General features: G+C 45.0%; 2 protein-coding genes across 2 annotated transcripts in view; one reads left to right on the forward strand and one right to left on the reverse strand.

The window, feature by feature from the left end:
- Nucleotides 1–27,064, reverse strand: part of LOC135388258 (uncharacterized) — a 52,912-nt gene continuing 25,848 nt past the window's right edge. Inside the window, exons 6-9 of the mRNA XM_064617685.1 lie at nucleotides 25,501–25,627; nucleotides 24,151–24,309; nucleotides 23,398–23,535; nucleotides 1–256 (exon numbers count right to left, since the gene is read on the reverse strand). Coding sequence (XP_064473755.1) covers nucleotides 74–256; nucleotides 23,398–23,535; nucleotides 24,151–24,309; nucleotides 25,501–25,627 — 607 coding nt within the window. The 3' untranslated portion in view covers nucleotides 1–73. The remainder of the gene's footprint in view (nucleotides 257–23,397; nucleotides 23,536–24,150; nucleotides 24,310–25,500; nucleotides 25,628–27,064) is intronic.
- On the forward strand, nucleotides 16,066–20,175 carry LOC135387647 (uncharacterized). Its single transcript, XM_064616755.1, has 3 exons — nucleotides 16,066–16,233; nucleotides 17,761–18,555; nucleotides 19,792–20,175. Exons 1-3 carry the CDS (start codon nucleotides 16,066–16,068, stop codon nucleotides 20,173–20,175), a joined length of 1,347 nt encoding a protein of 448 aa, XP_064472825.1.

The following is a 27,064-nucleotide window of genomic DNA, read 5'->3' on the forward strand; positions in this document are numbered from 1 at the left end:
TAGAACCAGTTTGGCGTGTATATGCTATATTCGTGAGACAATCCAGTACTGTGTTCGGACAGGCACACGTTGTTCAGGGAACCTTATTAGTAGGAGGACAGGAATCAAATTCCTTGTTCATGTTGGCTTCCACTGCTCGAACTAGTGCAAAGCCATCACTATCTTCCTTTCCTGTGCATTCTACTGCACCGCCACAATCCATGTCAAAGAGAACCCATCCTCCACGAAATCCATGATCCACAGCGGCCTTGCACATCTGTGGCGATCGTAAGAAAAGAATACATTAGGAGTGTGTTTGCCTTGTTTAGCGCTATAAGCAAGCAAGTACACTGTAGAAAGTCCATAGAAAATCTATGTAGAACGAAGGATGGACACTTCCCGGAATACTACAGCGGAAGGTGCGAAAACCGTCATGGCGCGTGATACCGCGATGCGGGGCACGTTCGAATAGCATGAGTTACGCCTTCGCATGCGTACCGCATGAGTTACGAGTTACATGAGTTACGCCTCACAATATGCGTACTGCATACCCGTTCCATACATTGCATTAGGACCGGAAGACGTCAATGAAAGCGCAAACCACGAAGTCTGGTTGTGATCGTGGACGAATGCTAAGGAGAAAGAGTGACGTAATGCTGACGTTGCAAATATTAGCGCCGTGTTGCAGGACGATCGCTCCTCGACTCTACCCGTTTGCACCTAAGAAATGGCGGCACCCAGTGTCTGTGAAGTTCCATTGGTTTCGTCACCGTATGACGTGTGACGTCTCCACGTCACTTCTCCCACATTTCTTTCTTTGGAGTGGGGGAAATGCGATGCGCGGTCCCCTCAGGACTCATTCCTCTATGGTTGCGATGCGCTCTCTGCTGTACGGGTGCATCAACATCACAAAGGTGGCATCCAGCGTATTGCTCCAGAGACGAAAGCGTGCCGGGCGAACGCAATGCATTCTGGACAGGCCGCATCCGTGATCGGTGGCCAAATCGTTTGTCAGCGAAGCGTTTACGGTTTATATGCACCAATCTCGGGCGTCTTTCGACCTCAGTAATTATTTTCATCCATTTTTGTACATGAGGCCTCGTACTGTTGACCACTTCCAAAGATTCGATAAAGACCCGGTGTTATGACACCGGAGAAATAGGCCACCATGTCGCGGAAGAAGCATGGTATAGTTTACGCTGGCAAAATACTTCATCTTTTGACTTTTTCTCAAAATGGAATATCATGGAATGTCATGGAATAAAATGTCATGGAATATCTCGGCAAGCGCTACGAGGACATGTAACCAAATTCACATGACCTCAAAGTGAAGTTTCCCAAGACATGTGACCAGGAGAAGACGACAGTCTTGCGAAAAGCACCCGCTTGAGGGTAGTTACAAAGACGGCGGATTTCTGTCACCCCTGTGATCAACATATAATTTCAAAGCAGACGACGCTCTCTTGTGCGTATCGTCTGCAAACTGGAAACGAGTGATGCGCGAAAGAACTCTATGTCACAATTTTACGAATGCAAGTTTCTAAATGTTTGGAGTACACACTTGTCACAAAGCTTTCGCTGGCGCTGCTCAGGTGGCACTGCCGTAATTGCTGCAAGCGTGCCTGTTCAAATGCTCATTGGTGAAGACGCCACCTTCGGAAGCAAATGGCAACATGATCCGACAGTTTGTCCCCGCGCAGGGGAGAGGGCAAAGTTTGGAGAAATCACGTGGCCGAGTGTCTGTCCACTCACTAGGCAGCAATATTCGTTTACCAGCATGGGACCACACAAAAAACCACGTGTTCTTTAACCTGGAAGTAATATTCTCTTATTTGGGAGAAGGATCAATGAAGTCGCTCCACGGGCAAGAGAGGAGAGAGGGAAACTGCAGAGCACCTCAGGCAGCTGACCTATACATGCATAGCGCACTATGTCGCATGAGAATTCCGACGTGGCCATGATGTCGTTGCGTGCACTGCCAACGCCACGTATAGATAAAATGTTGTGATACAGCTGCGTTGGAAAAGTCCGCAAGGTTTTCGGCGCAGAACTTACTCTGGCGAGTTCTAATATATTTCAATTTTGAATGTATAAATCGAAGTGTACTTCATGTAACTAAATGCAATCAGTGTACAACTCATTTTGCGGCTTCATATACTTTTTGAATTATGAATAAGTAACTGAAAATTAAGATAATGCGAATAATTTGATGCACCAAAGCGCAACGCCAAAACGCTACATGAAATTTCTTTACCGCCAGCCGCATAAACGATTAAAAAGACGTCGTCGACACAGTCAACGTAATGACTCTTCTCAGTCATTCAACACGTGGACAGAGAAAAATCGCGAGGTCTTTAGCTTAAGCCAATCGCTCCCACACTCGGTTCCTGGCTCATCCAGTGGCTGACAAATGTGGCTAAGGCGTCTATAATCTCCACAGCAACGGCCGCCGAAAACACGCTCACGATTTGCGGGCTTTTAATCACCGTGTCACGGGTTCAAGCGACGAGGCTTTCTTCTAGCAGTGCATCATTCGCGTTATTCTGGCACAGTGCGATTGCTAACGTAAAACAATCACTTGACGATTACGATAGTCGATAATGCGTAATAAGTTGAGGTTAACACCAAGGTTCAAAGGGACTATCGCGTCACTGCCGGTCGATTCCGCAACTGTAGTGCCGTTTTACTCCGCGTTCATCACTGATAATAACGCCGAAAGCCCGACGCGAATTGGTGTTGTTGTTCCTGTGCAGTTTGATATAAAACTTGGCAAGAGCAGACGACGCATTCCGGGATTCCCTCTCTGGAAACATCACACTGACGAGGCCAATCAGTGCGCGCCCTTTGACGCGTAGGAGACCAATCATGGAGCTGCCAGAGGGACCTTGGTAGCCTTGGCGACCGACCGACAGGCGGGCGGGCGAGCCGGAATCCTAGGGACGGAGTCTTCTCTGTGATCGGCTCGCGGAATGTTGTTTCTGGTTAGCGTTGAACGTGTTCGTACAGCCAGGAGCGTAACACCGTGTTTCACGCAACGTGGTTACGTCAGGCCTCACACTGGTAAGTGAAAGTCAGCGTATTTACAGAGGACTTTTCACTTAGTATATTGCGATGCGAACGCCAAGCAGACGACATCGGAGACAATCGCCTGCGCTGCGCTCCCATTCGTGTGTCTTGCTTACGTCATCATCGTGTTGGCTGCAGATGAATGCGAACCTTTAAAACTCGTTTATTTAATATGTAAGCTGTTTCCGGAAGAGAAATTTAGCCAAATTGACTCTGAAGCGGTGACGAACATTACCCTATCGGTATCATACATATGTTCCCGGATGCGATAGTCCCTTTAAGGCTGAGTACAAACATCACTGTTTGTATTTTCCCATCGCAGTAGTTTCTTCAGGTAGCACTCCTATCCCATTTCTTGATGGTCATGAGCTTATTTTATTGCGCTTGCGTAGAAGCCGCAGACCGAGCGTAGCGACTGCTGTCGTAGCACACTCTACCTTCGCTTTCGCCGTGCTCTCCTCCTTCGCTTTCCTCCTCGCGCCCTCTTCACTCTCCCCGTACGTTTTCCTGCTCCTTTCCTTCTCACGCTCTTCCGTACTTTTATAACAACAAAATGACTCTTTTGGTACATAACGTACTATGTGGTGCAACGTCTGCCCAGTGGAAAGTTTGTTTGCTTTTTCTTCCACCAGATTATTTCATGGGGACGTCGTCAGTTTGAAAATACTGTGCGGGTATCATGAGGACTTTTCTGCTCTCAGAGCAGGTAACCCTAGTATTGTGGCTTTTGCGTTGCCCGAGAGTCAGAGATGGGCTAACTAGGAGCGATCTACTTGAATCAAAATATAGCAACGGCCGGAAATAAAGGGTTTTATCCCGAAACGGACACTTGGTCATTGTATGCAATTGTGATTAGGCAATGATGTGGAGGATCCTGTAGGAGAGTTTATGGAGCTGAAGGGGCAGAAAAATCGTGCCTTCGGTTCCATTAAAAGAAAGGGTTTGTGGCTGTCAAGATAACTGCAACGCTCGTGTGTTCTGCCATCATCCTGTCGAGATCATGCGCATTTAATTCATCTTGTCGTTTTCCTGCCTGGCTTAGGGACCGGTCAGACGCTGTCAACGGGTGCTCCGGCGGGTACACTAACCTATCAGTGCCTGCTGTGGTACATTCCTAAACACTTGTGTTCTAGTGTATCTGAATTTCAGACTGTGTACTTTGTATTCTATTTTTTCTAGTACATTTCCGTCGGGTACCCAGCTGCGACCGCACACAATAATTGGGAAAATACGACGAAGCTATTGTTGTGCCTCGAAGGAGCACTTTTGAAGAAATGCCATTATTCACAGGCTGCAAATGTTATCAATTTATTAAGAAAAACACTTTCATGTTGTTCTGCAGTTACAAGTTTGGAACGTTGAGAGACGCACGTTATGAGACGATAGGCAGCAAGATATAACGTGGGTTCGTCTCTCCAGTTCTCCCAATACATGACTCTGTGGTTGTGTTCAACTTAAGGAGGAAAAGGAACTTGGCCAGTCAGCTGTCGAAATATTGTTTCGCCGCAGATAGGATGGCCGGACACATTGAAGTCACGCTCGCTCCTCTGCGTGGTGGCGCTGCAGTATTTCTCTCGGCGCGCTATTGCGCCTCCTTATCTCCAATTGCGTATGTAGTGGACGGGCTGCGAAATTCCGTAACGTAGGCTAGTTTACGCATAGGAGAATGCGCTGCATCGCTATTGGTTAGCGCTGCGGCAGCCTGAAAACCTGCGGGAGCCAGAAACGGACACAGCCGCTACTGCGGTCAACATGGCGGCCAGTGTGTGTTTACCGACTGGAATGCGAACTGAATTATTGCGAAGGGAAGGTGCAAGGAGCAAAGAAAGTGGGAAATGTACTACAACTCGTAGTAGAGTGTTGCTGTGGTGAAAGTTCTGTGGCCGGCCTTCGTTCCGTGTGGCGTTTCGAGTTGTTTGGTGTGTGTGTGTGTTGAGCGCGCATGGATCAAGCAAGATCAGTAGATGCACCCAAGTGTCAATAAACTCAACGTCCGCTCAGGACACAAGAAATTCTGAAATTCGTTGCGTTTTCTTAATTTCATTTCTCGCTTCTGGCCTCTGTTATTGACGCAGGTCTTTAGCAGCCACGCAGTCTTTAGCCGACGCTTGGAGGGATCTTGTCGCTTAATGAGCATTTGCAATACCTTAGATTCATAAAAGATACAACAGCGTGAGAGAGTGGTCTTTTTTACTTTTAAGAAGACAAAAGGACTGTCAAATAATACGCGTACTAATGCGTGACACAAATGACTATTCGAGCATTTCCTTCTGCAGTCATTCTGCTAGTGAGTCGCGCCGATGACATATTTCCCATATGACTTACTTACCTTTCTTCAATTTTGTAACACAATACTCCATATATACTATGAGAAATGGTTGTTGCTGTGGCATGTGCATGTCTGTCATCCAGGGGCTGGATTACTGGGTTCAACCCCCTGAAATCATACGCCTGGTAGCGCATTTGGGAGAGGAAAACGAGAAGGGAATCCTCCTCCACCATGTAACGTCCCCATAGAAACTGCCCTCACGAAATATTTTCTGGCTATCATCGTGTTAGCTACCTACTAAGAAGGGAAGTGGTACCACATGCTTAATGCCTAACACCAAAGTGGTCACACCCTAATTTGTAGACCACTGGATGTGTTAGAAGTTAGACTTAGTTAGCAGAAATTGGTGAGACTCAGTATGCTGTGTGTGCCTTTGAATGGGAAGTCTCAGTATCATTCCCAGACTCTGTTGGCAATGACTACTTTTGCAGACGACACCATGGTGCTCTTGATGAGAATAAAAATAAATACTGATCATGCCATGGCAAGAAATATGTGCACCTGAAAGTAGTAAATAGCATAGAGAGTAACATGAAAAATTCTATGAGCTGATCACAGTACTGCTAGAAGTTGGCACAGCCACTGTTTGACAATGATGGATGCTACACAGGCTATAAGAGCAAACAAACTCATTATTCGGAACCAACTACTTACGCACGAAAACAATTACTTGTACACTCCCATAAAACATAGAAAAATAAGGGGCACAGTGCTAAAAATTATGAAGCTAAAAAAGTAAGTGACCACTAAATGTCACAGTGTTAGAAAATAGTAGAGTAACTAGCCAGAAGAAGGCACTTGGTATGTACAGTCGTGCCTCGTTAATGTGGACACAGTTCTTATGGACAATTCAAATTATGGTTGATTTTTGTGAGGACCAAATTTTTTCAATGCATTTTCCTCTCGTTAATACTCAAACTCTCTCTTCGGGCAATGGACGGTCCAGCAAGCTACAAACCATATGTAGTCCATGTATTTTTGTCCCGTTATTATGCATAGTATTGGTCCTTTACACCTGTCCACAAGAACTATATAAGAGGAAGGAGGGTTATTCCTGGACATGAAGGGCCTGGAAAATCCTGTATGTCGTCATGGCTCTTCCGGACACATCCACATGAGATTGACCCTCACCCAAGGAGTTGTGCTTTTAGCTAAACACAGTGCAGTCGCTCGGCACCTTACGGAGACAGAGGGGGTACAGCTGTCAAGGTAAGTTGTCACTTGTCAGGCTTTTGCTTCGACGACTTTTGCTTGAGCGCTCGTTCTACATGAGACCTCTTCACATACCACCCCTTCACCTATCTATGCAGTGCTGATGAGGTGCCAGTTAGGCTGAAGGAGCTGTGCAGTTTGTAAGCATAAAAGTGTCAAATCTATATTAATGGTTCGGTTTCAGAAGGCTGCTACAATGGTTCAAACAATTTTCTTTTCACACAGCTCACCTTCAGGGACGGGTTCAGAAAATATAAAGTGTCTTATCTTCAGTTTTGTGTTCTTTTTCTGTCTCGTAAAGAATGCACCAGGCTACAAAGAAATTAAGAGATAAATACGAATTTCTTTTGAATTTACAGAACGTGCATTAAAAAAACGACAGATGACAAACACCGATGAGGGGCATAGTGTAGGGAGCATCTGCTCGGACTCCCCATATTACCATGGTATACACCCTTATCTCTTTCTGACCTTGAATGTTTCCATGTGTTTTTAAAAAACAAGTTGACCTCCTTTGCTGGAGCAAAACCTGCATTTTCCTGTATCATCTAAGCAAGGGTGCTGAGTGGTGTATTGCTGCTCTTCGCACACTAGGTCCGCACTACACTCTTAAACCCGTACCTTTTATTGTAACTTTTAGAAACATGTAACTTCTGTATAGACGTAGATTTCGAGATTTCTTATAGGTTACACCACTGTAACCTATATTTAGAGGTTAAAAGCGACCAAGGTCATGTCTTTACAACACGAATAGAAGTTACATCTCGGAAAAAACAAAAACATCTTGTTGTAACTTATAAATGTACCCTCTACTCCGACACTGTAACTTCTAAGCGAAATCTCCAACGATAATCTCTTTGTTAGTTTCTTATCGTTTGTTTTTCAGCATAATGCCGCGTTTCAGCCTCCCATTCGAGACGACAGTTGCGAATCTACGCTGTTATTTTTTATCTGTTTCAGCGTCACCTATACATCAACTACATGTTATCAATGCTGTATGAACACAGATTATAAGTTCGCAGTCTGAAATACTGATAGTATGTTTCTTTCTAAAGGGTGGAAAACAATTGTCAATGCCGCAACCACCAAGATTTTCGATTTCGCTGCGTAGCCGAGCCTGGTCTAGGTCTATCCACACTGAGAGCGGTTTCCTTGAAACGCTTAACGCTCGTCGTCCGTCCGTTAACAAGTGTAACCTGTTTTAATCAGTGGTTTTCCTCGCGTTTATCATAGTATCGTCAGGAACAACGGAAAAGCTAGATGTCGCTAGCAAACAAGTATATTTTCGGTGTTCTCAGGGGAAAGTGTAGTGAGTGCGAAGATTGCAAAGAATATATAATCGAAAACGAACGTCACCACCGCAGCCCTAATTCACACACTTCATACACTGGGTAAGTGTACATTTTGTGCTAGGTACGTGCGTTATTTTGATAGCAAGAGCTCTTAGCGCAGGTTTGTTGTGATTATGGCAAGCGTTCTGCGGTCCTGCATATGAACGCCACTTACGCTTGCTACTTTTCTGCTCTTACTTGGTCGCCAAGTCAATACACCGGCGTGCATTTTGCGAGCTGCGGATATATGCATCGAGATATATAATCCGCAGCTTCCTACTTGTTGTATTCTTACGATATTCTAAGACTCAATCGCGGAGTGAACGCCTTCCCGCATTTATGCTGCTTTGTACCTTGTGCTTTGTACGGATTTGAATGGTTCCGTAAATGTTACTCTCATTGCCCAAACTTTTGTTCCCAGGATCCCACATGCATGTTCACATACTGTCACCAGCGCAATGCAGTACCTCACAAACTCGTCCCAGAGCGCCTCCAACGCTGATAACGCAGTAATGTAGTGTCTCCTGCGTTACTGTACACTCATATTCCTCAAGGTTGTGTGCGTTTTATGTATTGCCATTTGCGCTCGCCTCTGCAACACGAATGTGGAATAAATTTTTTTCTGCTGCAGTTCTCCATTTCGTTGGGTGTGTTCAGCTTAGCAAACATAGGTCAGTTGTTTTGACTCGCTAGCTTCCTCGCTAGCTTCCTCGCACTTTTATGCATTGCTTCTCACTTAGAAGATAGTTCTTTTTTCCACATACATGGTAAAGCGACCATGATTTCTCCTCACACCAGAATCGCACTTGTGCACAATGTGTCACCTCTCGACAGACTTCTGTTTTTGTAATATACATATGCTCAAGATCTCCTTTTCTGCTGGTTCATTTTGGTACCTTGGTGTGTTCTGTAAATGTCTGTCCATATCCCACGCACAGGGTGTTTGTTTTTATTCGCATCACACCAGCGCTCATTTGACAGGTGGGTTATGTTAATTTTCGCAAATTAACCCATCCGTAGTTACAAACATTTCCGACATTTCCTGACGCATGTGTTTGTAACTACGGATCGACTAATTAGCAAAGATTCACATAACCCACCTGCCAAATGAGCGCTACTCTGTTGCGAATAAAAATGAACATCCTGTATAAAAAGCCGCACGTTGGCGTAACCTTTACGGGCAGGTGCTGGATTGAAGGCCGTAACCTCTAATTAGTGGGTTTCCTTGTAACTTTTATAAAAGGTGTCACTCAGAGGGTACCTGGTAGCTTCTGAAATAGAGGGTAAAATATTGCGATTTTTTACCCTTTACTAAAGGGTACGGAGTTAAGAGTGTAGCACATACACCACCAACCTTCCCGAACCACCCTCTCAGGCTCTCTTAGTCAGCCTGACTCTCGCACCTTCACATTGTCAATATTTCCTGGTCCGTCGCCAAATACAGCCTACCACAGTTCCGCCCTCTTTTTAACCCTTTTCTTCTGATCCTTTGTGATACCATAGGACTTCGGTCCTCACTGTTACGTGTCTCATGACATTTTACCACACTACCACAGTCAATGGGGTCGAGTACCGGCCCCTGGCGATGAAGCTTCCCAGTTATAATCACCAAATAAAGTAGTTGTTGGGTGGATGGTACCTCTATGGAATCACAGGAATGAGATCTTGATGTGCAATTCAGATATGGCTATTGCAACAAATCTTTTCCATTCTCGTGTAGACACATTACCACAAAATGCGCAATACGCATTCAGGGTACATAAGGGGTAGCAGGGCAGTTTTCTTCCTTATATGCACGTATACGTAGTCTCAAGCGTTGGAACATGCATCACCAGGGCTCATCCATCATGGTGAGGCCAGTGATATATGCAACCTCCAGGAATTAGACGGACTCTCTAAAAAAACCATGCGAAACATTTCACACTGCAAACGAATTATGCAGGGTGGAATATATGCGACGACATTGTGTGAGGTGCACGGCAATAGAATGTTCCACTATTCACGAATGCCGAAAAGACGCAAAACCTCCGTTCAGCCCCATACTGATGTGGGAAACTCAGTGAGATATCCAAAGACTGCAGCCCACAGGTGAAGTGCCACAGCTTTAATATGAAATACCAAAGAGCATTGAAAATTACGCGCACCGCAGCATCTATCCTAGTTACAGGCAGATCTTCACTGAACAAGAGAACATATAACTTGACAAGTGACCAAAACTGAAGGCAGGATACTTGCCACATCAAACAATCACGCCAAATCATCATCGCGCCGACTTGACAAGCATTGACAAGCTATCCATCACGACAGAACTCCTAGAACAACATCATCATCATTCATCAGCTGCTGCTAGACCGGCGCTAAACCCAGCGCTATCCGCGCCCATCCGCACTATCTACGCACTCCGTTTGTGACCCCTTGTGGTCAGTTTAATTTACTTCGATTAACTCCTGCACGTTACACATTTATGTCTCAAACATTGCCAGGGAAATATTGTTTTTTTATATATAAAATGGTTGAAAACTTTTTAAAGCTTAACAAAATGTTAGGTCACGTGGGTCTACGGACTGAGACCTGAGACGCATGTACTTGGCGCGCTTTTTCTCGCAAACCGAAAGTGCCGCAGTTGTTCAGTTTCTCTGTCTTCGTGCAAAGTTTCGGATTTTGAAGGCTGACAGGTGCAATCAACACGGTTCGTGAGTTGATATAACTGGGACACGTTCCTCTGGAAGCAATGTCAGCATCGCAAAGCATAATTTGTGTTGAGGACGAAGCATCTTCAACGCATGATACGAAAGTCCTTCGTGCCAACTTGTTGAACCACGAGGACGCGCAACGATGGCTGGATGACTACAGTAAACGTACGTCTACCTCGTGGATTGTTAGCACAGTGAAGAAATGTGAAAGGTGAGTTCTTTTGCAATTGTCGTTGAACGAGAATCGCTGATACTGCGTGATTGCTCGATGTAAACTGAAAGTGCTGGGAAAGCTTGCTCGCGCAGCACATACTACATCACAAGCATGTTAACCCAGAAACAGAATAGAGGAGAAAGTTCTTTTCAAGGCAGTTACTTCGGTGTGTATTTGCATGATTGTACGTGGCGTCTCTTACATCTCTGCTCTCTGCTCATCATCAATTCTCTTTTGCATTGTTAGCATGGCCTTCCACAAATATTGGAACTGCCAACACCACCACAAAGGGAAACAGCCATCTTCCTTTCGGAACAGTGGATGTGGAGCCAGGATCGACATCAAGATAAAGAACGTAACTAGAAATACAAAACGTTACGATGCCTTCCTGCGCCGTGAGATCCCTTTGCCTGCTGTGATCCGTGTCAGTGGTACTCATAATCATAGCACGGAGAGCGCAGACGCACTAAGGCTTCTGAGGAGTACAACGGAGACGAAAGACACGTTCTTTGGTTAGTACATGTTTTGGTTTCTTGCTTTTTCATTGCACGTGTTTTCTGCATATCTAAGCGGTTCATGCATTTGTGGCCTCAAATACTAGCTACCATGTTGCTACCAAGATGCTGCTGAGGAAATGTAGCCGCAGTTATTTCATGTATGGTAAAACTGGAGTCAGACTTTTTCATATTTAAATGCCCTGACTTGCTTATATGCTCGTGCGTTCCTAGTTGTAATTATATATCTTCCTTTACTTTCAGGCTGTAGTTCTATTTCAATCTGTTATATTTAATGTTATTGTTTACCCACCCCTTCAAAGCAATACTTTAAGGTTGGGGAGGTATGATTCTAATTGATGATTAGGGGTATTGAGGTACATACAGGGTGTTTCAGTTAAATTCTCACGCTAAATAATGAACTAACGGGTGCACCAATCAATAACTTTCTTTTTTGTAAGTAAGACATCAGTGGTTTACCCAGAATTTCGTCCTTGGGGGGTGTGTTCGGTTCTGCAAGGGGGTGTATTTACATGCTTTTTACTCAATAAAAAAAAAATGCAATCTCACGAGGTTTTAGGGGGTCTTCTCCAGATTTTGGGGGGTGTAGGGGAGGGGTCTTGATAAATCACTGATCTGTCTGATACCACCTACAAGCTGTGCACCATGTGAATGAGTGGGAGGCACTCATTATTTAAATCAAACTTCAAATTTGTTTCATGAAAAAACAAGACTCCTAAAGCAGGGTGCCGTCGGCATTAAAATGGGAGCTACCTGTTTTGGAAGCTTCAGTGAACACCTTCTAGAGAAAAATCTTCCACAGAGGCGGGTCATTTGCTGCAGTAATTAATTGGTTTCAGTATTTGGGTCGCAGCGTCCGAAGCACGAAAAGATGTAATTCATTGCTGAATGAGACAGTAGAAGAGCACCCTTTTGTGCTGCACTGCTACCAGCCGCAACAAAAGTATGTAACCTGAAACCAATTAATTACTGCACCTCGGTGGATGATTTTTCTCTAAAAGGTGTCCACTGAAGGTCCCAAAACAGGTAGCACCCATTTTAATGCCGACAGCGCCCTGCTTTAGAAGTTATGTCTTTTTACACAACTCATTTGAATTTTTATTTAAATAATGAGCGTCTCCAACACATCCACACATTGCACAGGTTGTAGGCGGTATTGGACAGATACTTGTAAAAAAGGAAGTTCCTCGATTGTTGCACCCGTTCGTGAGCCCGGGGATTGAACTGAAACACCCTGTATTTTAGACCATATTATGTTGGACACTGGTAAAAAAACTCAGAGAAAAAAAAAACAGAGCAAGAATATACTCTTGTTCAATTTAAGAAAGAAAAGTAGTCTGGTCCGTTGTCTACATACACCGTTGGAGATAACGGGACACAGTAGTGTGCCAGGAGAGATACTGCAGCGCACCCATGGTGGAGGGCTTGCATAGTTTCGTGCGGCCAGTCTTCAAAGCCAGTACGGAAGCAGTGGGATGACTTATATTATCTGGCAGAGGAGAGATGCGAGAGTGACGTCTCTGTGCCCAGCCATCCTATCTGCGGCAAAGTATTGTGAGACCCTGACACACTACATTTTTTTCTTTTTTTCAATTTTTTTCAATTTGAAATGTCTGAACTCACTCAACAAGGAGCTCAGGTTCTCAGGAGGTATATTTGTTGATCTTATTGCAAGACAGTGTATTCTCACGTTATATAGTTAACTTACAACATGCTATTTGTTACAAATTTCTCCCATCTTTGTTGTCACAATTAGGTTACTTCCTTGGGGGCATGGGTGTGTCTGAGGCCAGACGCCTACATGAAAGCAAGCTGGAAATGGAAAGCAACGCCCATGAACTGCTTGCGAGTGCAGCTGTCAACCCAACACAGAGAACTGTGTACCACTGGTATGAGCAATGGCGAAAGGATGCGTATGGCGATGACAGAGAGCCCATTCAGAAGCTGAAGGAGAAGATTTCTGTGTACCGACAAGAGGGTAACCTTTGCCATGTATATTTTAGTTTATGTTAAGTTAATTTAATGGTTAACATATTTTTAAACCTACTCTGTAATAATGCTACACGTCATGGTTAACCCATCATAGTTTTGTATCACAGGAAATGCTTGTCGCATCGTCTTCATTTTGAATAACATACTCTATTAGACTCTTGACGCATGTTTTGTCAATATACAGCTTTTAACCTTTTCTCACAGTGGTGGATCCAGACCCTCGGTTTGGTGGGGCTAGCGCGGTTTCTTTGTCGAAGCGTGTAGTGGGGGAGGGAGAGAGGGAAATCCAATTATCCCCCCCAGGATCGGCCACTGTTCTAACACAGCCATCTCATGACCTCATTCATAAACATGGGTAACGAGAAAGGTTGGGCTGCATTCCTTCTTTGAGATATAAGGTTCATAAATGCAGGGATCCACAAAAGAGGCTGTGCTTTGCTATCAGATGGTTAACTCATAAAGCAAAAGGTGTTTGCAAACCAAGGTTCCCAAAATTTTCGGTTGACTGTATGTGGTTACCATTTCATTTTAGGTGTTGAGATCAATGTGACTGAGAGCACAGAGGCAGACGACGCGAAAAATGCTTCAACCTGGGCAGTTGTTATTGTCACTCCTATCATGAAGAGGACACAACAACTGAAGGCTGCTCAGGAAGTCATATTCGTCGACTCAACCTCATCTTGTGATGCAACACAGAGCACAATCACTGTACTCCTTGCAGCAACTAATGCTGGGGCAATTCCAGTCGCCGTGCTCATTCACAACTCTCAGAGCACTCGGGGGTGCAGCATAGCATTTGATCTTCTCAAAAAGCACTACAGAAACTGCTTTGGGGGTTATGAGGTAAGAGTATTTTCAGTGACGTAGTGTGACTGGTCCATTGATATTTTGTCAATATCATAGGTTACTCTTCCACTGTGAGACCCTCTCAGTACATGCTTGTCTTATATGACAGCAAATAGTATCGTACTCGCCCACACTGGGCCCGAAGGAAAATCCATTTGGATCATGACTTCATTATTTTAAACTGAAACATATATCATGGATGTTACTGCATAGGGAAGACATTTTGAGAAGGGTCATTACATGTCAAACGTACCAGATGTTGTGCTCGACCGATTCAGATTGCTTCAAAATAAGTTGTGGGTGATTGTCATCATGTAGCCAATTCTCTTCCAGTTTATTTTTTATGCGTTTTTTTCCTCTACGACTTTGCTGGGCAGTATCCGTATGTGTGGCGGTGGTCAAGTTATAAAATTCTTTCGCTGCAAAGACAAAAAGTGTTTTGATGAAACTTTGTAAAATAAATATTCAGTGGGTATACTATGAAATGCAATTGCCTCACAATTTTAACAGAACCACCTCAGTGTGCAATTGATGACAAAAATTGGTGGCAAAAAGCAATATTTCCAAACTTCAGATTTTTTTTTTTTCACATAATCTTCCAAGTCTGTGAGCGTCAAAATATTTCTAACACGTTGTATGCTTCCTGGGCAATAGCACTGAACAGTTTAAGTGGTTCTAAAAAAATTGCAGAGTTCTGTAAAAAAATTTCAAAAGTTCTCAAATTTTTAGTTTACTCCGGGTGTAAACTATGGATAAAAAGTGTCGATTGACCTTTCAACACTTTTGGCACGAAAGTGTTATGCTTTGCCATCACTCGATCAGAGGATATTTGATTGGAACTTGCAAAAAAAGCTATTATGTTGAATTTCTTTTCACCAGGTAGGTCGCATGTCCCTTCGCAAATCTTCAAGAGACGGCCACGGAGCGAATTTTGTTGTTTGTCTATAAAAAGGGAAGCTGGGGGAGCATTGGCTGTATGGGAACAATCAACCACAATTTATTTGAAAGAAATGAGGGATGGTTTAGCATACGTCTGGGACATTTGGCATGGAATGACCCAGAAGATAAAGATTGAATGCAAGGAAGCTGCTGCAGTCTCGGAGGAGGCAGTATTAAATAATGAGGTGGTGTGGGCTGCTTGGTCCAACATATTTGGTAAAAACTTTAAAACCCCACAGTGCTGGGGAACACAGAAAAGATGACACGAAGCTGCATGTTCCCTGGCACTGGGGTGGTTTAAAGTTCTTACCAAATAGGCAATATTACCTTGAATTCGGGATGTGTGGAGACGGAGATCAAGTAATGCAGAGGGGACAAGGCAGGACGGGACTCCCATCTGCATCTGGTGTCCTCTGTTTCCGTTCATCCCAGACTCAAGGTAATGTTGCCTATATATTGCCTAAGACTTATGTACCTCCGTCACCTAGAGTGCAAGCTAGTGATGACCATACTATAGTCATGTTCAACATAACAAGGAAGAGAAATATAGCCTGTCAGCTGTCAAAATATTACTGCACCACAAATAGGATGGCTGGGCACAGAGACATCACTCTCCCTCCTCCGCGAGATAATGTGATCCATCACACTCTAGTATTGGCTTCCGTATTGGCTGTTGAGGCTGACCGCATGACACTACACGAGCCCTCCCCCATGGTGGCGCTGCAGTATTTCACCAGGTGTGCTATTGTGTCTTTATTGTACAGTATATTGTGCTGGTGTGCTATTGTGTCTTATGTAGATGATGGACCAGATATTTTTCCTTCTTAAGTTGAACATGACTATTGTAAATGTGTAATGCCACTATCTTTGCAGCTTCTGTATGAAGAGGTAGTTTATTTTTCGGTTGTTTCATAGTTATGTTGCTTATTTGTAGGCGCCTCAAGCCTTTATGACGGACAATTCAGCAGCTGAAAAGGCAGCTCTTCACAGCGTCTGGCCAAATGCGACACAGTTACTTTGCCACTTCCATGTGGCTCAGGCAGAGTGGCGCTGGCTAACATCTGCGAAGAATGTCAGCCCAGGACAGCGGAGGCAGCTGATGTCAACGTTTCAGAAGGTTTGTTGATAAAGTGTGGCTACAACCATCTTTGTATATAGCAATGAGCTCTGGCTCATTGAGCAAAGAGCTCTGGCTCATTGCTATGAACCTCACCTGTTGTACAAGCTAAGGTTTGCAAAGTTGTACAAAAATATCCTGGAGCACACAAAAATCACATTTATGACAGGGGTAATAGCACCACAGGGCCACTAAGACTGGAGAAATTGTTTTGCAATTCCAATGCTGACATATTTGCTATGCTACACAAAATGGCAGCCAGGAACTCCTCATTAGGAGTCAAGACATTTGTATTTTGTCTGGATTATTCATGCCTCGTCGTGCCTCGTTAATATGGACAACTCGAATTGTGGATGGTTTCTGTGAGGACCAAAATTTTCCCCATGCATTTTTGTCTCATTAATATGGGAACTCGCTTTTTGGACAATCAACGCTCCAGCATGGTACAGTAAATTCTCATTAAATCAAACACCCACTATCCAGACCAGCAGATCCAGACTTATCAAATAACTGCCAAATTCTGATAAAAAGTGGCCCCTGAACTTTTGCATAGTCCACAAATGGATCAGTATCACCTTTATTTCTAGTTATAACTTAACAAAATCTTCTACTTCTTCGCCAAAATTGTGGATAACGTGCTATCCGGAAGTCTGCGGCAATCTCTCCTTTTGATTTTGTGCCCGCTTCCACCGCTCCTATCAGCTCACGCTTTTCTGCAAGTGTGAGAGTCTTCAACCTGCGTTGCCTCAGCGTCGGCAATGACATGTCGCACAAAACTTAACACAGTACACACAGTTCTTGACTTTCACGTCACTGCGTCCTCACCTAGCGTCTTTGGTGCTGAACAGCAGCCCGTGCACAGCGTCTCGCGTTAGTTTTGGAATCACGCAAGCCTCGATCCCATCAACTCTCGATCAGGCGGACTTGGATTGGATTGTGTTGGCTGGCTTGAAGAACCTGGCCAATCATGGCGATCCATAGTCGAGAAAGGTGGTGTTTACCGATCCAAAGTGAAATTCAACTTCGTTGATGAAAAATGTTGCCTGGGACGAAACATTTGTTCGGCTTAGCCGTGATTTCGACTTCACGATTTCGACTAAAACAAGTATTATTTACATTACGGGAATACAGGCCGTGCACGGGACATCGTGGGCGCTCGACTTAAGCTTAATTTTGTTCGGCGTAATTAACACGTCTCAAATTGCAAAATTGGTAAACAGGGGTTGATAAAAATAAAATAACAAATTGAACAGGGGTTGATATGGCAGCATACACAACAAGTGTGCTGTGTTGAGCTTTTTTGTCATATGCACTCTTTTTTCCAACAACAAATTCTTAGAAACAAGTTCAGCTTGCTACTCCTGTTTGTGTTGATCAACAAAGCAACAAGAGCAAAAGGCAAAAATAAAGTAGAGCAATGCTTTTCCAGAAAAGAAAAAAAAATCCTAAATTATCTTGTTGAGTTGCCATATACTATATTTTTACGTTACCGTCAAATGTCATTTACAATGTAATGATCCATTTCAGGTCATGTATGCTGACACCGCAGAAGGCTTGGAAAAAGCAAAGGAAGAGCTCCAAGCCCTGTCCCATGACTCCTACAGAGCACGTGTGCAAGCATTCCTGCAAAATGAACAGCAGTGGGTGTTGCTCTTTCGAAGAAGCATCATCACACGAGGCCATAACACCAACAACTTTGCTGAGGCCTGCATTCGTGTCCTGAAGGACATCATACTCTGCAGGGTGAAGGCTTTCAACGTTGTGGCAATGGTGGACTTCGTGTCTGTTCCCTGGGAGAAATACTTCAAAGAGTGGCTGCTAAGGCACGCACACAACCGTGTTGCAGCAGACCACCTGGGGTATGACAGGCTGCTGAGAAGGATGCCTGAAGGTGCTGTCGTGCATGTCACCTGCCTTGGTGATGGCTCCTATGCTGTTCCAAGTGCCACAACTCATGGAAAATCCTATGAAGTCAACTCGGAGGTTGGGCTTTGTTCATGCCCAGCTGGGAGCCAAGGTGCCTTTTGCAAGCACCAGGCACTGGTGCACGAGATCCATGGTGGCATGTTTCCCAATGCGCCTGTGCTCTCTTCTGAGGATCGCATGGAACTTGGAAGGATAGCGTTGGGGGATAACTGCCCACCCCTGAGCTTCTTCGCAGGATTTAGGGACATGGAACAGGTGGAAAATGCAGGACAATCACTCCAGCCTTCAAGTCTTCCGGAAAGCAACACAGTGAACATGGACAGTGAATGTTCTGCCACAAGTGGCGATAGCAGTCAAGAGCCCTGCACTTCCGGAGCTGCTCAAGCTTCCACCATGGTGAGGAGAGGCTTTACCTAGTCTGGCTTCTCTACAGGTCGCTGTGTATACACAATGAAAATGCTTGTAGAAAAGTCAAATTATGAAACTTAATTTGGATACTTATAATTGTCTCTTGCATCCAAACCAGTGCAGTCCTCGACTGATATTTCAGACTTTCGAAATCCAGCGAATCTGTCTAAATTTTCATGCAAAATCACTTAGTATTTGCAAATCGTATCGTGGATAATGCTCAAGCATGCTTTGAAAGAGCACTGAGGTGACCCCCATCTTTCTTTTCTTTTTTTTTTTTTTGTGCAGAGTGTTTTCCAACCAATAGAATGAGTTCTGCAAAGGAACGATGAGTGTAGGTGACCTACACAGCGAGCGCGAGGGCTCCGTTACACACACCTTTGAAAAATTCTCCTTGTGAAAAGAGTGCATCACAGAATGAGAGGATGTTGTGACCTATGCTACTCCCCTCACATGAGCAGTGATGCACAGCTCAAGCAGGTATTAGCGGCGTGTGACGACAAAGAAGCAAATCACAGAGCCTTCGCCACGTAACTAGCACATCATATCGGCCATCTACAGCTGCTTTCTCCGGCTGTCTTTTGTAAATTCAATTGCATGGCTATAATGCACTGCAGAGCAAAAATATTTTGCTTGGTGACTCCTGGTGGACAGCTTGACAGACGAGGCAATACTTCGAGCGATGTTAAATGTCACCTCATTGCTCCTTTAAAAGCTGTTTGTGTGTGTCTACTAAGTTAGCCGGCCATGTGACAATGGATACATGATCTCGTGTCATGGCTGCAAGTACTGCTGATGATGGTTGCACGTCAACGTCATTACCTGATCCTTCTGTTAGTATAACGAGGACCTCACTGCTGGTTTCTTTGTACGCTCTTTCTGAACAGAGCCCTGCATATCTGGCATTTCGAGCAGTTCTCCCTCTGACTTTCTGCGGGCACAGTTTTCCACGTCAAAGTGGAAAACTGTGCTGTGGTGGAAAGTTCAGAACATTTTGAGCTTTCTTCCATGCTTCCTACTCTTGACAATGTGATTACTCTGTGTGTTCTGTGATACCTGCTTGTTCGACAACACCAACCATTTTACAACGTATCCACCTATGTCGTGGTAGAACCAGAACCTCAACACCACCACGCAGCAGATACATGTTGAATGGTCTTCACCAGTCTAAGAAAGGCCCAGAAGAAACAAAATTAATTTTGAATAATTTAATTTCTTTTCCAGGTTGAGGGCTTAACCATTCGTGACTTCATAAAAGAGCTGGAGCGGGGAGATGCGCTGGTTGGGCAGAATGAAACCTACTCCAGGTGCTTGAGGAAGGCCGTTCTTTGCCTAAAAAAAGCCAGGACTGAAACTCACTTTGTGGGCGCTATGATGTCCATCAGTGCCGCCCTTGGTAGTGCTACCAGGCGAAGTGGCTACATAAAAGTACAGCCGACAGGCATTGCAAGGCGACGCAAGGGGCTCACAAGGGGGGCGAAGAGGGTTCCGGCTGGACGTCCACCAAAGAAGTCTGCCACTAAACAAGCTAAAAAACGTGTGCACAAACTTCAAGTCAGCGTGCAGAGCAATGTGCCCCATGCTAAATCTCATGGACAAGGCCACTAGAATTCACATATCGGCCTGCAGCGACCTGTGCACGACGACAAGCCGCATTCTACGAGCCAGACAATCAGTTCAGCAGTTCTACTGGTGTGCTCCAGTCGAGAGGCCACGCATATCTGTCCTCCTGGACATTCCATCATCACCTATCAGGACTCATGTAGAGGACACCACCTCTGCATTTGGTGAACCTACATGTTTGGCATACGATTTGATCTCTTATCCCCTGAATTTTGCATCAGCCAACACCTTGAAGCTGCCTCTGAAGGTACAGGCCCGGTTCCACTGAGGATTCACCATCCACTGATGCCTGCTTGCTATCGTGGCACCCTCTCGTGCTGCTTTCCATGGTCATCTTCGCAGCATCCCACGGCCCACGTTTCATGACTGTGCTCCTCGGGGGTCCCAGCAGTGGTGCCTTTCTGAGCACATGCTACTGCATGAGTTGCGGTATGCCGCTTTGGACCGCATTGCTGCTGTACGTAGTGGTCCCGAAACCCACCCCGCACTAACCTTCAGAGTGGCCTTCCCCGTGCTGCCGGTCAAGTGTCCTGGGACTCGTGCCACCACTTTTAATACCTCTTTTTAATTTTTTTTACCCCTCCACCACCTAGCTGTTCTTTCTTTTTCTTTTTTTTAACACTCGTCTCTTTACCACTTTCAATATCTTTTTTTTTTTCCTTTTAATACTCAGGTATCCTCAACAGTCTCCATAATCATCCCCCATTCTACCATGATCCCTCATCGCTTTTACTGCTGAAATTGTGCAGTAAAACACCTTATGAACTACCATTCATTGAACCATCAATGGTTTCGCTGCTGCAGGTACGCAGAGAAACAAGCAACAACTAAAACCTGCGTGGGAGGAAGTGTGTAATGTTGCTTTCATAATACTCCAAAACGTTCAAAAGAGGTTAACTGAGTAACATTTTGCCATATAATCACCAATTATTTAAAAATAATATAAAATAAAGTGCTCAGTACTCCCAAGCACCAGAACTAAATTAAAATGCCTGTATTTAGTGCCAGCAGAGTCTGTTACTGTAGACTGAGACTTGCTAATCAAAGGCACACACGGCACATTGTGTCTTGCCGATTTCTACAGGCACATGTGTCATGGAAGTAGAAATATAATTTCTAGCACATCAGGTGGTCTACAAATTAGTCCGCAGGGTGTGACCACTTTGGTGTTAGGCATTAACCATGGGCATTGACATTACCAGGGATTTTTCCAAGTGGAGCAAGAGTGCAACCCTCCGAACACCCCTTTTTCTGGAGACGGACACTGGGCTTTCAGAGGTTCCTATCATGGCATCTGAGAATAAACATTACAACCTATGACTAAAGAGTGCACCATTTTTACATGCGATCTTGGAGTTCCAGTGGGACCATGGCCCCCCTCTCAGTACGCCCATGACTATGGGGTGCCACTTCCTTCCCGAGTAGATTGTAGTTTGCTGACGTGATGGTAGCCAGAAAATATTTCGGGAGGGCAGTTTCTATGGGGACTTTACATTGGGGGAGGAGGATCCCACTTCGTTTCCCTCTCCCAAATGCACTACCAAGGGCATGATTTGAGGGGGGTCATCCCCTAAACCATCCCCTGGACGACAGTATAGGCGCGTGCCACAGCAACAACCATTTGCCATTGTATATATGTATTGAGGGAGAGTACTGTGTTACAGAGCTTGAAGAACAGTAATTGGATCATTTGGGAAATATGTCTACGACGTAACGTAAGAGCATGCACTGGTAGAATGATTGCAGAAGGATATGTTTGAATAGTCATTTGTGTCATGCATTTGTACATGTGATCTTATTTGACACTGCTTTTGTCTTCTTCAAAGTAAAAAAGGACACTGCCTGACACTGTCGTATCTTTGTGGATCCAAGCTCTTGCAAATGCTCATTAAGCGACAAGATCCTTTCAGACGCAAGAATAACAGAACACTTAAATTAGCTTAGCCAAATGTATGGGACACAGTTGAGATGTGGTTGCACCACCTGCGGTAATAACGGTAGCCACAAGCGAGAAGCGCAATTATGAAAACAAATCGAATTTGAGGCTTCTACTGCGTGCGTCTTGCGTAGCCGTTGAGTTTATGTACACTTAGGTGCAGCCAAGCAATACTGAATTCTTCCACCGTACTTGTGCAACGGCTTATGTCAAACACACACGCCAAAGCACACGGAACGGAACGCCGCACGGAACGAGGGCTGACCACAAAGCTTCCACTGTACTAGGAGACCACACTTTTCACTATTCATCTCTCGCTTGCTTTGCTCCTTGCACCTTCCCTTCGCTTCAGTTCCTATTGCAGTGTGTAAACAAGTACTGGCAGCCATGCTGGCCGCGATGGAGCGATGGCAACTCTCCATCCATTTCTGGCCGCCGCAGGTTTTCATGCTGCCGTGGTGCCAACCAATAGGCGTGCGCGCATTCTCCTATGCGTAAACTAGCCTACGTTACGGAATTTCGCGGACGGGCTAGATTTCTTTTCCTTGTTAAGTTGAACACGTCTATAGTGAATTTCTGCATTGTTTCCTCCGTTGGCAGTTAGTAATCATTCTGTTTCCAATGTGTGACTCTAAAGTAAAGCAAGGGACCGAAAGATACGAATTATCTCGATTATTTATGTATCTTACGATTTTTAAATGGCCACATAGATGAGTTTTCACCGGATAACAAAGTCGCGTAGAAGTTTGCATAGCATTTTTCATACATTTCCATACACACTGAACTTGATGAGTATTATTAAGGTGCCATTGCTGTACTTTGCTTGAAGCACATTTGCAATGTTGTACATTGTACAGCTTGGGACAAAGGTTTACGGAACACGGCGCTGGCGTATTTGATCTCCGGAGCCGCCACCTCCTAGATGTCAGAAAGAGATAGAATAAGAAACGGATGTCCGACTATACTATCCACCTCTCAGTGCGTTTGTCCGCTCCTGTTTGCCGCTGGAGTCTGGCGCCAATGGAGGAATGCCACACCGCGGTGTTACGCAAGCTTTTGTCCCAAGCCGTACTGTACTTGAAGCACAAATGAGATCAGGTACTTAAGAATAAGTATGTATAATATTGAGGGGCTTTGCTTATCACTGGCTTGCTATTTTGCAGCACTCAAGTGAGGTGCAAGCTGCGCAGTGTTCCTGTAGCACGGTGGAGCCTTTGTATCAGGCGTAGTATGTACTTTCTACTAGTGTTATGCAAATCATACTAACTTACCTTTTGCGTTATGGTGTCCTCTGAGTCGTAATACACAACTTTCAATTGATCTTTGCGCCTCTGATATGCCACCAGGCGCTCCTTGTCCATTTCTTCCGCTTCGAACTCATACCTGCTGTTGTAGCTGCCATTGCACAGCTGTAAGTATTATTTAAGGTATTTTACTGACTTTCAAGAACTGGAATGTTTGGTGACGTGCATTTAACTTACACATAATTATACACACTCACACCCGGCGCTTTTGCAGTCAGCACAGAGGAGTCAGCAGAGAGGAGGAAAGCGACATTAGGAGGGAAGCATACGGCACGTGCGCTTTCTTTCTCTCTGTCTTGGACGATCAACAGTCCTCAACGCGTACCCCCGGCGCTGCGCTCTCAATATGGCGGCTCCCACGAGAAAATAGCGTATCAGTGGCGTTTTAGCAGCAAATGCGAGAGACATGTCTCAGCATTAAGCGCTTTTTCCGGTCTGTACTTGACCTCCGCGTATCCACATCCGGTATAATCCCGACTTCCTGTTGTCCACTTCCTATCTATGGACGCTTTCGCACGCATAAATACACCGTCGTGCGCCACCGGAAGTTCCTCGGCTAAGTAGACAACGAGTTACATGTAAAGATGCGGGTCATGTTTTTCTGCACACACCCTGTATATCTCATGTTTGTTTGTCGTAGTTTCAGAAGCTATTCGATTTCTGCGACGTGCAGCGTTCAGATTTACATTTCTTTAGAAGGGGTGAGTAGTGTGCACGTACTATTTCGTAGGGCTGAATATCTCCCGCGCTGGTACACTTGGAGCCGACATCTGAGCTTCCTGAGATGACACTGTTGATGCGTTTGCTGATGGAAAATGAAAGCATGCGTTTCGTGGTCTTGGGGAGGGACACCTTATTTTGAAACGTTAAGGAGTCCACCTGAAAAAAAGAAAGAAAGGGTGGAGGCCGAGTAAGAGGGAGTGAACGCATCCAAAGAAGGCCCAACAAAGGTGATGAGATCATCCCAAACCCCATACGCGACATGGGCCTGTTTCACCTCGTTTGGAGGCTCTCCGAACCCTATCCTGCAGCGCAATTTGTGGTCGTGTAGCCGAAGGTTTTTCCGCACACAGGCATGTATCACCTACGCTGCGGCTCTGAGAAATCGTGGCGCGAGGATTTCCAGAAGAGAGATAACGTTTCCGGAACAGCAGGGAACATGCCGGACACGACCGTCTAGTAAGGGCGCTCTGCACTAGAGGGGTGCAGTTGGTGCTGCGGTCGCCGGATGAAAGTTTAGTGCAACAGGCCATTAGCGGGCCACACAATTGAGGTTTCCCGAAAGGCGTCTATGGACTAGTTGGATGAGAATCTGGCGGCGTACAGCGCGCCAGCCGCCGAAGCGTGTCTTACCACATCCAAATATTCACGGTTTTCTTGGCGAGCATACTTTGCCCCTACATATCCGCCATTTGCTTGGCTCCGTTTCCCTCATCATTTCTAGTGTCCTTGACGAACATTCTCTGATATCCGAGATTGCGACTATATGCATGATTCACATATATGCATTATTAAGGCCGAAGACCGTAAAATACGTAACACGAAAAGCATCTACTGGTTAACGTGTGCCGTTACCCAAGTTAAGCAATTTTACGGTTTGGGCTTGGGCTTGGCTTATCTTGCCTTCGGCAACAGATAAGTACACTCTTAAAAATGTACTTCACCACATAGCACCCTCCTAGCAAACCATAACCTCGAACGATATCGTTATCTGTCCTGATTTGTTGAAAGTGGGAGGCGTACGCCCTTTTTGTGGCACTTACACTGTTTGTAATTGCCACAAAAAGGCGTACGGCTCCCGTATTCAACAAATCGGTGCAGATAACGGTATCATTCGAGATTATGGTTTGCTAGGAGCGTGCTCTGCGGAGAAGTTTATTTTTAAGAGTGTAAGGGTGACACAGCCAACCGTGTCGTCCTTATTTGTTTGCTGCCCACGCTCAGGCTGCGTTCTTTATGGGTCTCGTCCACCAGCTGACCTGCGTCCATGCTATCCCTTTCCGTTACGTGTCCCAGTTTTCCATCCGGATTTCAAGTAGGGCATCGCCGTTGCTCAGGTAAGCTACTTACGAAAGTAGGCTGGGTGGACAACGGGGCCTTGTCCCACAGGGAGGCTGCTGTCACTTTGCAGTCCGTAAAGCCAAATGAAGGATAGTACGCCGTTGTCCTGAACAGCACGATATCCGGTGTGACGTTTCTGCAAATGAGTGTCGCACGTATGCACATACACATGGACCGGTCTACGAAGGAGAATATTAAATTCATTCTGGGTCACTGGAGCCACGCGTACATAGCAGTCGTTTCCGAGGTACGACATATTACGCATGGCAACGGCATGTTAAAGAGCCACTTCAAATACTATTTATACGTCAACTTCTCTGAAAGGCGCGCTGGGTGTTTCACCTACACTGATAAATAATTCTAACTCGAGTGGTACTCGCCGGCAAAAATTACCACATTCATCGCAATTTTGCATTTTTGCAAGAAGGCAATTTTGCCATCTGGAGACTTTACCGCCACTTGTAGAGGCTTTGGGCAATTTTTAATTGAGGGACTTTTTTTTAATAGAACCCGAAAATTACAAAGCGAACCTCACTTTTTTTACAGGAATATGAAGTCCTCCTTGGATAACCGCAGACCCTACAAAAACTATGCAAAGTAAAGCAACAAAATTAGTAGAAAAATAGTAAAAGGGCTGCTTTAGCCCCCGCCTGCTACAGGGTATTCCACGAGAAGATGTCATTAAATTCCGACAACAGGTTTAGCTTCGAAAAATCATAAAACCACTTGTAACACACTCGTTGAAACGTTTGCCATTGATTAAGGCGGTTTGCATTCGTGACACGTATTTGCATAATTAAGCACGAAAAATTGCTAGCAAAGGCAACATTCTTTTTCCTGAATTTGGAAGCCTGTGATCGAGCACGCAACTGCGCATGCGCTCGACATTTGGCCGTTACCGGGTGAGCGAAGCGGGGCCTCCCCTCAGCTGCCGCGCTGTCTGAGGGGAGCGAGACGCGAGATGGTCCGCACTCCCGGGTGTCAAGATGGCTGCCGCCAGTGGTGAGCACCTGCCGCTGCCCTCGTCGTCCTTTGCTGCTGCTGAGACCGATGCGGCTCAGCAGCTGCTCCGGAAGCGTTTTTGATCGAAGAGGATCCTGTATGGCACTATAAAATTTCACAGGTGAACCCGGGACAGACAGCTTCAAGCTTTTGTTGACAGCTTCAAGTGCACAGATTTTTTAATTGTATGCACACCTCCACTCATGTGAAAGCGAAGCAAACAAATTTTGTTAAGAAATATTTAAACAGTGATCTACAGCAAAGTAAACTTCATTTGTGCATATGCTTTGTGAACATAATCACTGTTTCACATCTTACGTCTAATATAGCTAAAAACTATAGAACCCTCAGTGCAGGAAAAGACGAGAACGGAACACAAAAAAGACAAGGACACCACATTGAACTGCCAACCAAGGAATTTTTATTTTGTGAAACGAGGCCTTAAATACATAGGAACCCTCCTCTCCCCCTTTATTCTCTCTCGTGTTGGACTTCCTGTTTACACCACCATCTCTCGCACACACAACCATCATCATTAACTGGTCGACATGAAGGCTGACATGTTTTGGGA

This window comes from Ornithodoros turicata, chromosome 3, assembly GCF_037126465.1.
Source record: "Ornithodoros turicata isolate Travis chromosome 3, ASM3712646v1, whole genome shotgun sequence".
Taxonomy (NCBI): Eukaryota; Metazoa; Arthropoda; class Arachnida; order Ixodida; family Argasidae; genus Ornithodoros; species Ornithodoros turicata.